This window comes from Lampris incognitus, chromosome 9, assembly GCF_029633865.1.
Source record: "Lampris incognitus isolate fLamInc1 chromosome 9, fLamInc1.hap2, whole genome shotgun sequence".
NCBI lineage: Eukaryota > Metazoa > Chordata > Actinopteri > Lampriformes > Lampridae > Lampris > Lampris incognitus.
In genome coordinates this window covers 1,511,085-1,521,760 of record NC_079219.1, presented here as the reverse complement: position 1 = coordinate 1,521,760, position 10,676 = coordinate 1,511,085, and the positions used below count along the sequence as shown (strand labels likewise).

Below are 10,676 nucleotides of genomic sequence, written 5' to 3'. Positions count from 1 at the left end.
GCTCTTTTTTATGGGGGGTGGGGGTGGGGGGGTTGTTGCTGCCCTCACCGTCCACAGCCAAACTAAAGCGGTCTGCGTGTAGCATCGAACCAGACAAAAGGAGGTGGGGGATGGGAGGTGTCTGTTGTGTCCTTGTGTTGCAGACGACAGCCTACTGTAATTATTCATCCTGTTTGGAGACAGAAGCTGAGCTGAATTGTTGAAACACAACGGAGACGGGCTGGGCCGCCAGCCCCTCACCGCCAGCACTGCCCGGCCAACATGTGGCAGCGCCTCACGCTCTCCACAACACTATCCTCAAAATCAAATCTGCTCTGTTTTTTTTTGGGGGGGGGGGGTGCCCTCTCTTTTTCTCTTTCCCCCCAAAAAACAGCCCCCCTTCTTCTCCGCTCAATCCTTCAACGGCTTTAATCCCCCTACCACCCTCCCATTTTGCTCAGTCCCAACAAAATCCCCTGGCCGGGGCTCCGAAGCAGACGCAGAGGGTGTGTAATGTGATTCAGCGTGAGCGGAGGCTAAATGGGGCGTTTCCTCCGCTTTCTTGTCAATTACAATTGTCTGATTTCATTGTGGAAGCTCCGAGCCGGCTCGCTATTGGCTGAGGCCCTGGTGTCCATAGTGTGGGGGGTGGCAGCTGTGGGACGTCCCATACAGTGCAGAAATTGCAGGACGGGGGAAGGGGGCATGAGGTGACTGGGGTCCTCTCAGGGAGGTGGAGTGAGGTGGGTATATAATGTGACAAAGTCTCTCTTCCTCTAGTATGTGGATTCATCCTACGGCGTACACAGTACGACTTTCAGTTTGGTGTTTCTACCGATAACTGCAGGAAATCTCCCTCTGCTCCTGAGCCTCGGTTCACAGGAGCTGCCAGATTCAGCGAGTCCCTTTTCTTTCAGATGCTTTCTTTTTCCAGAGTGTGAGGACAAAGGAGGCCCCTCTCTCCGGTAGGGATATCTCAGAGCAGCAATGAAGGGAAGGAAAGGGAGGGAGGGAGGGAGGGAGGGAGGAAAGGAGGGGGTCCTTTTTGCCCAGCTGCATCCAGACTGGTCTGACTTGCCCCCCTCCATGGTCAGAACAGTAGGGCGGGGCGGTTGGAGGCTCACTGCAGGACCCCGTGCTACCCACCGCCCAGCCAACCCCCATCCCAAACACTCGGTCCGCACCTGGACAGGCCCATTTGCCTAATTATCAATGACTAGCTGCAGGCCATGTCCGAGTTGTCCAGGACCCACGCCGCCACCGGGCCCAGACAATACAACCCCACTCAGGGAAGCAGTGCATTGTGGGAAGGCAGCACAGTCATTACTGCTTTGGAAAGCCAGCAATCGAACTGTGAGCGCAGAGGGGTGGGGGTGAGGGGTGGAGCGGAGACAAAAAGGGCCACTCCCTAAGAAAAGAGCTAAAGAGAGGAGGCTAAAGGAGAGCTCCAGCGTGAGGTCACTGTCACAGCACACCACCGAACACCTGCTCCCGTCTCCGATGCAGCTCCACTAATTACAAGGCAGACTGGCTCGAACACAAAGCCGCTACCACAGGTGACGCCGAGCGAGCGAGCGAGCGAGCGAGCGAGCGAGCGTCATGTCCGTTACTGGGCGGCGTCCACCGTTTGAATTTTGCTCCACTGCTGATTTAAGATAACGGCTAAAAACTCTCATTCTCATTTTACTCCTTCTCTCTGTCCTTATTTACACCACCTCAGAGCAGCGCTTGGTGACTGGAGCAACTGTTTATCCTGTATCGCTCAGCGGTTGTGGCTAAATGACCAGACCAGACAATAAACCACCGGTACAGCGGCTTCCAAACAAGTCCGTCGGGGAGACGGCTTGTGTAAGAATAGCCAACTGGATGCATTCCAAGGCTTTCGGCCTCCCAAATTAAATCAGTGCTTAATGCCAGATAGGGACCGCATGCTCTTCAACTGCCACGAGGAGAAGGCGTTGTCGAACCCTTTCAACAACCTGCAGTACGTGAGGTGTGACCAGGCCGGGGCTGGCTGGCTGGCTGGCCGGCTGGCTGGCTGGCTGGCTGGCTGGCTGGCTGGCTGGCTGGGACATTTGACCAGTATTTACGATATAGGTTTTCATCTGTGTAATAATGACTCCAACAAAACAGAAGCAAATACGAATAATAACACGCAATACCTTATCCCCACTATCAGCCATCGCCATGAGCTGTACGGGGGCGATTACTCCGCTCCTAACCAGTCCCTTCATTTCACTACAATGGACACGTCATCCATTTTGGACCAGTTACATCAAAACACAATCAAATTTTGAAGAAAAAAAATACATGAATTCAACTTCCTGTCAGCTTCCTACATTTTAAGATATGATTGACAATCCTATTTGAGACCAAGATGATTGTAAGGTGCGATGAATTTTTTTCCTTCTGATAATAACATACTGACTCTCTAGGTCATTCAGGTGCAGGTCGGGTACCTCGACAATCATCCCCTTCCTCCATATAAAACCACTTCATAGTGAAATTAAAAATTTGGAATAATAAAATGTTCACATTACTATCTACCTCTGCCTTCACTGTTTCGTGAATGAAAAACAGCAGCAGTAAAAAAAAACAGAAAATGCAATGTTCTATACTCCTCTTATAAACAAAACTTTTATAAAATATATATGCATATATATATATTTATATATAAAAGAAAAACTTAAAAATATTTCTTATAATTTTTAGTAAAGCAAGCAGTGCTTTCTAAAATATCTGCTTGGTGGTTTTTTAAAATTTTCTGTAAAACAAACAATACGTATTATAATAATAATAATCATAACAATAAACGCAAATAATTATTGAACACTGATGAAACAAAATGATCGAAACCGACGAGGGATTTTTCCTAAGAGAATATCCGGATGGCCTGTGTGACCAGCGTGTGGCACACGGGGCACTCCGGGTGGTTGAGCTCACAGATTCGGATGGCACACTCCATGCAGAAGAGGTTGTGGCCGCAGGGCACCAGGGCGGCCGTCACTTTACTCTCAAAGCAGGTCATGCAGTCTCGCACGCCGGCCGGCGGGGAGTCCGGCACTGGGAGGCGGCCGGTGAAGCCCCCGCCGGCCGAGGTGGGCTCACTGTGGGCCCGGCGAGCCTGAGCATGGGGCGATCCGGCCACGGCGGCGATGCTGGTGACTGAGGAGTTGTTGGCGTTCCCTCCTCCTCCTCCTCCGATACACGGCTCTGGCAGCCCTGGCGAGAGTCTGGTGAGAGGGAGGGGGAGGCCTCCGAAGCTCTTGGAGCGCTGCTGGGCATAGAAGGCCACCTGTTTGGGGTAGTCCGGGTCACCCCAGCTCTGGGTACCGTCGGATCCAAAGTAAGAGCACTGTTTCTCTCCGGAGCTGGAGAAGTTGCCCTTGGTGTAAATACCCCCTCCGTCGCCTCCGCCTCCTCCCCCTCCACCCCCGACCACGCTGTCTGAGAAGTTCTGGCGATAGCTGCTGGTGAGGGGTTTGCGTTGGCCCCCCTGCAGACCCCACACCTGCTGCAGCCGGCTCTCCAGGCCGCCGCCGCCGCCGCCGCCGCTGCCCGCGGGGCTGCTCCCACCATCAGGGCCCAGGCAGTCGTTCTCGTTGTTGTGGTCGTGCAGGCCCCCCGTCCGGAATGCGATGTGCGCCTCGATCTCCTCACGGGCCCTCTCGGCATTGCTGGGCGACCCCGTGATCTCGAACACAGGGTCGCGGTCCCGGCTTGGTGTGACGATGTAAGTGCACGTTTGCTGCTGAATGCGTTTGATCGTGGAGCCCTTGGGCCCCACCACCAGTCCCACAACACGATACGGCACTCGAACCTGGATGGTCGTCTGGCCCGGCAGAGGGGTGGGCGGGGAGCCGCTGAATGACATGCCCAGCTTGTTCCGGGACGCTCGGAGCATGGAGAAGTGCTCCGCGGCAGAGATGATCTCACGGCGGGCAAGCGCTACATCCTCTTTCCGGCCGGTGATTAAGAAGACGGGCTCCTCACCTCTGACGGGGGTTTTGATGTAAGTGTTGGTCTTGGCCCGCAGGGCTTTGATCTTGCAACCTGCAGAGACAGCAGCAGACAGTTTAGTGAGGCCCAATATGGAATATTGATGACATGTTGTGACGCACACTTAATCATGTGAAGAATTACAAGTCTGAAGACACAAATCCTCGTGTTGTCATTCTAGACCAGAAGTAATCCAACCCTCCCCAGTCCTCGGCACAGTATGCCGTCTCTACTCTGATAGGTGAGCAGTTTGGCTCCATGCTACCACTGACTTCACTTGCAGGAGGTGCACAGTGGACTCCACCTGGACGGATCGGCTCCGCAGTACAACGTGCTCGTGTCGGTATCAATATCCAACACGTCCCCGCAACTGCACTCGCCAACACAGACCCGGCTGATGTACAGCCTCTCCACATGTGAGAGGTCGTGTTGTGGAGGTCGTGTTGTGGAGGTCGTGTTGTGGAGGTCGTGTTGTGGAGGTCGTGTTGTGGAGGTCGTGTTGTGGAGGTGCTGGAGCAGAGGCAGGCTAATTGCAGAGTCTTGGAGAGCGATCACTCGCTGACCTTTCCTTGAACTCACGAGACAGTCCAGACAGCCCACATGCACATCGGCTTTGAACCATTTCTCACTTTTCATTCATCCTGTTTTTGTGACCAGCATGTCATAATAGCCTATGATATCAAGCACTTTGCCCTTTTTTGGGGGAGGGGGGAGGGGGGGGGCTTGACGCTAGAGAGTTCAGGTAAATATTATTTCATATTCAGCTTCCTGAAGCAGCAACCAACACTGGAACGAGACAAAGCAGGGAGGAAATGGGTCGCTGTTAAGGTGGACTGTCAAGTACATCTGAGGTCAAGAGAAATGTGGTAAAGAAAAAAAGGGGGGGGGCCAGATTGTGTTTAAATAGCCCCCCCGAGAGGAGTACAGCACATCAGCCAGTGTATCTACCTTCTTTCAGAAATCTCTCCTTTTCGACACCGCAGCATTTACTGACGCGTCAACCGCCTCCCTTCTTTCCTTGAGGGGGTCTCAAAGAAGCCAACCTGTCTGTCTGGCCTGTTCACAACTGTCCTCCGTCTGCTCCGCGGGGAGACCCCCACTCTCCGCACCAACCTCCAGGCGCTCCACGCCGCTCACGCCTCAGTCCGTGGTCACACTAGCTGGTAGTAACAGAAAAGTGAGCATCATAGCTCAAAACGTGGGAGGACACCTCCAGATAGATGACCCCACCGACCCCCGGGACCCCCCATTCTGGGTACCAGAGGCACCAAATCAGTCAAACAGATCCTGTTTAGAGTCTAGCAGCCCACACCACAAATACATTTCTTAAGACAGCCGTTGAAATGAGTCCTCTTAATGATGTCCAGGTCTGAAAGGCACTGGTGCGTTTGACTTATTTTAATTGTCAGATATGCAGAAGGAATGTGTGTAGAAATGAGCCCAAAGCAGAAGCGCGATCAACAATAACAACCGAAAACAACCACAAGCCTTCCAACACGCGACAATACCGTATCCTAACGAGCCATGACTTACTCGAGCTGAAGGACAGAGGTCATTCTAGATCATTTACAACCGGACACCATAGACGTCTCATCTGGGGGTGGGGGTGGGGGTGGGGGGGTGGGGCTCCGCGCCCATGCAGCGAAGACGTCTGGTTGAAACCAAAGCCTCTGGTTTAATGTGGTCATGAAAGTGTGCCAGAGGAAGACACGGAAGCATACTCCTGAATCAATGCCTGTGACTTTGACAGAGGAGAAAACAATCGCCCCCGCCCCGCCCCGCCCCGCCCCGCCCCATCGCCACCACCGCCCCACCGCCACCACAGGATGCTCCACTTGGTCAGGATTCACGGATGCACAGTCCTGTGAAGGAGGGCAAGGAGGAGCAGCAACTAAGGAAGGCCCCGAAATCAAACGGCAGCTCCTCTGGGGTCTAAAAACCCCCCAAACCAGCACTTCTCCTCGGCCGGGGCGGAGAGGCCCCATCTTGCTGCACCCCCTGGATCCACCCGTTGGCTGTCTTCAGTTACCCCATTCAAATTCAAAGCTTTCACTTCAGGCTAAGCAAGGGGAGGCTCAGTGGCCAGTGAGGGGCCCTTGTAGCGGCACAAGCTGGATTCACAGTGGACCGCGGCCGAACCCGCCCGCCCGCCCGCCCGCCGCGTCCCTCCGGAGACACTCCACATTGTGGAGTGTCTCCGGAGGGACGCGGCGGGTTCGGCCGCCCGCCCGCCCGCCCGCCCGCCGCGTCCCTCCGGAGACACTCCACATTGTGGAGGCTGTCGGTCTTTTTAGATTCAAAGATGACACGAGGATGCAGCGGTAGTGTCCTCCTCGCCTGTCTGCCTCTCTGTCTGTCTCGGTCTCCGTCCCGCCCCTCCTGCCCCTCCTGCCCCTCGTTCCCTCGGTCCCTCGTTCCCTCGTTCCCTCGTTCTCTCGTTCCCTCGTTCTCTCGTTCCCTCGTTCCCTCGTTCCCTCGTTCTCTCGTTCCCTCGTTCCCTCGTTCTCTCGTTCTCTCGTTCCCTCGTTCTCTCGTTCTCTCGTTCCCTCGTTCTCTCGTTCCCTCGTTCCCTCGTTCCCTCGTTCTCTCGTTCTCTCGTTCTCTCGTTCCCTTGTTCCCTCGTTCCCTCGTTCTCTCGTTCCCTCGTTCCCTAGTTCCCTCGTTCCCTCGTTCTCTCGTTCTCTCGTTCCCTCGTTCCCTTGTTCCCTCGTTCCCTCGTTCTCTCGTTCCCTCGTTCTGCTCCTGTGACTTGGGTGGCCGTGTGGCGTGGAACACGAGCAGTGAAGTGGAAGCTCCTCGAGTAGAGTTTTTGGGCGTGACTCTCACTCAGCTTTTGGGTGCCACGGCTCCTCCATCCAATTCAGCCATCCTGGTTGCCCCCCACCCCCCCAAGGGAAAAAAGACTCCTCACAACAGTCAGCAGTGGGTGAAGCCACGTGGTGCACCTCCTGAGTGAAAATCTACTTAGGCTCCAGCTTGTTTGAAAGAACGAGCCAGAAGAGACTTAGCGGGAGCGCGGGCTAATATGGCACATGTCCTCACGCCCACCACAGGGAAGGCTACACGATACCGGCCAGGGCACCAAGTCCGCCAACACAACGCCGCGCGTTCAAGAGCCCGGCTCAGGCTGACCCCATGCAACCGCTGGGCCATGCAGCGCCACACCAGCCCAAAGCTACTTTGGAAATAACACTCCCTCAAATATGGCACGTCTGCTTTTGTGAGAAATGTTAGGTAATAGACTCACGTTATCATTAACAACAACAACAACAACGAGAACAACAACAACAACGAGACCAACGACACACTTCTGTGTAATGGTGTGATACAATCTGAATTATAATACCATGAAAAGATGAGACACGCTGATACTGAAATATACTTAAAACCAATAAGCTGACTACAGATGCAGCATCCCAGACAGTACACGTACTGTACGTGTACTGTACGTGTACTGTACGTGTACGGTACGTGTACTGTACGTGTACTGTACGTGTACCGGCTGTCCAGTCCTGTCAGGAAGAAACAATGCCAGAATATTAACCTGCAAAAACAAAGAAACCCACTTCTTCACGCTGAGTCACGCTTCCAGGACCAGCCCGTCCTGCAACACCGTCTAATAAACCCCCACCCATCTGGCCCTCTCCACATAACCCGCCCCCACCCCCCACACACACGCACGCACGCACACGCAGACACACACGCAGACACACACGCAGACACACACACACCTTTGTTTGACAGCTGCTGTCACTCACGCTCAGTTCCAGGCAACGAAACAAAGCTCGTGCAGGCTGCAGGACGTGCAGCGGAACCAGGTCGGAACGTTACTTCCCAACTCGCCCGTTACGAAAAGGGGGGGGCGGGGGGGCGCTTGCTTCTATTGTCCGGTGTGGAGTCAACGGGGCGGTGCATCATCCGCCAGACACGTGTTTTTTTTTTCCAGAGACAAACATCCATCAAGAAACACGACAAAACATCTGTACACTGGCCGTGCTGTCTTCTTCCTATTCTTCTTCCTCTTCCTCCTCTTCTTCTTCTTCTTCCTATTCTTCCTCTTCCTCCTCTTCTTCTTCTTCTTCTTCTTCTCACACACACACACAGAGACAAGACACACACACACACACACACAGAGAGAGACAGACAGACAGAGAGGGAGAGATGTTCAACACCCCCCTCTCTCTCTCTCTCTCTCTCTCTCTGTGTCTCTCTCTGTCTCTCTCTCTCTGTGTCTCTCTCTGTCTCTCTGTGTCTCTCTCTCTCTCTCTGTCTCTCTGTGTCTCTCTCTGTCTCCCTCCCTCTGTCTGTCTCCCTCTCTCTCCCCCCTCACCCGGCGGTGGCACGTTGCGTTTTTTTTGTTTTTTTGAACCGTCTGGCGCGTTGCAGACGACAAAGGAAGCCCGAGTGCTCCCGCGTGCGCGTGTGTGAGCCGACCGTGATGGCGACTGGCTGGACGGACGAGTAATAACAAGGCTACAGTAATAATCATAAGAGTAGTGGCCATAGGAAGAACAACCGCAATATTTGTCATTATGATAATTACGGTTGTAGTGATAATGAGGATGAGGAGGATGATGATGATGATGATGATGATGCCCGCACCCTGTGCTCCCGGTCCAGGTCTTAATAAACCACAAAGGGACTTGGGCAGCAGCATGAAGTCTGTAGTGAAGTTGGAGCACATGTCGAGAGAGGAGCAGGCCAACGGACGTGTCTGCTGGAGCCACGGACACACACCACTCCCTTTTCCTTTGTCAGTAGCGCCAGGTAACCAACACACAACACACAACGCCGACCCACGACCCACACGTGTCGGCACGCGTGGCTGGCCCGGTCACAACAACAACACCTACCACAATAATAGCAGCGAGAAGAACACAAGCTTCATATTAACAATAACAACGACAACAGCGCAACTTTTGCAGGGAGGAGGAGGAGGAGGAGGAGGAGGAGGAGATCTTCATTACCTTGTCTCCCCACTATCTCGGCCACATGTTCGGAGCTGGGCACCGGGACGCACTCCGTGATGTTGCAGCCTCCTCGTGCCTTGGCGTCCCCGGGGGAGCAGGTCTCGTACAGGGAGACCAGCGTGCTCTTGCCCTGCAGCCCCCCGCTGTTGCCCTGCAGCCCCCCGCTGTTGCCCTGCAGCCCCCCGCTGTCCGCGCCGCCCGCCACGCTGCCGGCGTGGTGGTTGTGGTGGTGGTTGTTGTTGTTGTTGTTGCTCCGGTCCTGCACTAGTCCTCCTCCCCCTCCGGCCGTCGTCGTCGGGGCTCCGCCGCCCTCCTCGCCCTCCGCGAGCCCCAGCAGGGACAGCTGGCCCAGCGCGACCCGCAGGGCGCGCGAGTCCTCCTCCTCCTCGTCCGGCGGCACCAGGAGAGCCTCGCCGCCGAACCCGGAGCCGGAGCCGGCCAGGTCCCCGGCGTAGCCCCCGTTCTTCTCCATGAGCCCTGCTAGAACCAGCAGGCTAGGCATGGCTAACAAAAGAGTGAGAGACAAAGACGGAGGAGAGAGACTGGAGAACCAGCACCGTGCCGCCTCCTCCCCGCACCCCCCCAACCCGGCCCTCCCCTCCCTCCCTCCTCCTCCTTCACGAACTCCCCCTTTTGCGCTATAGCCCCTCCCATAGACCGGCCCCTCTCTCTCTCCCTCTCTCGCTCTCTCTCTCCCTCTCTCGCTCTCTCTCCCTTTCTCGCTCTCTCTCTCTCCCTCTCTCTCTCTCCCTCTCTCTCTCTCCCTCTCTCTCTCTCTCCCTCCCTCTCTCTCCCTCTCTCTCTCCCTCTCTCGGTCCCTCTCTCTCGCTCTCTCTCCCTCCCTCTCTCGGTCCCTCTCTCCCTCCCTCTCTCGGTCTCGCTCTCTCTGTCTCTCTCTCTCGCTCCCTGGGCTCCAGGCTAGCGGGATACTACAAGGCCGTCTGCACGATATGGGCTCGGCTATACGGGTTGCTCCACCCAGTCTGGTTTACACAGACCCCCCCCCCCCGCACACACACACACACACACGCTACTTCCTCCTCGTCAGCCGAGACACAACGAGCCGCCTCCCGTCCTGCCATGACGTCTCCCCGCCGTGTTCCAGCTCCTGCCTCCGCCCTCCCTCCCTCCCTCCCTCACCATTGTTAGGGTGTATGGTCGACACCGTCAGGCTAATCCTGCTGAAGCGGCACCGCGCACTTCCCCCTGGACGCGCTGTGTGGACGGGACGGCTCACAGCTCCGGGTCCTTATATTAAGTCATCACATGTGAATCCCTCCGCAGCTTCTTATGTAAGCACGCAGCGAAAACAAGTCCGCATACACACACGCGGACGGGCCGAGCCCGGGCACGCGGTCGTCTGCGCGGGCGCAACTTTGGGAAGGAAGGAAGGAAGGAAGGAAGGAAGGAAGGAAGGAAGGAAGGAAGGAAGGAAGGAAGGAAGGAAGGAAGGAAGGAAGGCAGGAAGGCGCTCCGAAGCGAACAGGTTTTATGGAGTTACTTCCTCGTGTGGGGAAGAGCGGCCGCCGGGAGTCGCTCTGCGCTCCCTCTTTGTTAGCTAGGCACACTCGGCCGTGTTGTGGCAGCAGCCCCATACGGCCGATTCCAGGGCGAAGGCGTTAAAGTGACATGTCGGGGCTCCGCCCACCTCCGCGCGCGGTTTTGCGGCGGCAGGTCGTTGCGCATGGGGACGTTGTGTGTGTGTGTGTGTGTGTGTCGGGGGGGGGG

General features: G+C 55.6%; 1 protein-coding gene across 1 annotated transcript; it reads right to left on the bottom strand.

The window, feature by feature from the left end:
- Nucleotides 1-2,733: 2,733 nt before the first annotated feature.
- On the bottom strand, nucleotides 2,734-9,450 carry mex3a (mex-3 RNA binding family member A). The gene is made up of 2 exons (XM_056286865.1): nucleotides 8,946-9,450; nucleotides 2,734-4,032 (listed from the first exon to the last, which is right to left on the bottom strand). Exons 1-2 carry the CDS (start codon nucleotides 9,448-9,450, stop codon nucleotides 2,852-2,854), a joined length of 1,686 nt encoding a protein of 561 aa, XP_056142840.1. The 3' UTR covers nucleotides 2,734-2,851.
- Between the last annotated feature and the right edge of the window lie 1,226 nt (nucleotides 9,451-10,676).

Excerpts from the sequence above, each read along its gene's own strand:
- mex3a (XM_056286865.1), bottom strand. The coding sequence starts at position 9,450 with ATGCCTAGCCTGCTGGTTCTAGCAGGGCTCATGGAGAAGAACGGGGGC. Across the intron at positions 4,033-8,945 it reads CGAGATAGTGGGGAGACAAG|GTTGCAAGATCAAAGCCCTG; the intron begins GTAATGAAGATC and ends CTGTCTCTGCAG.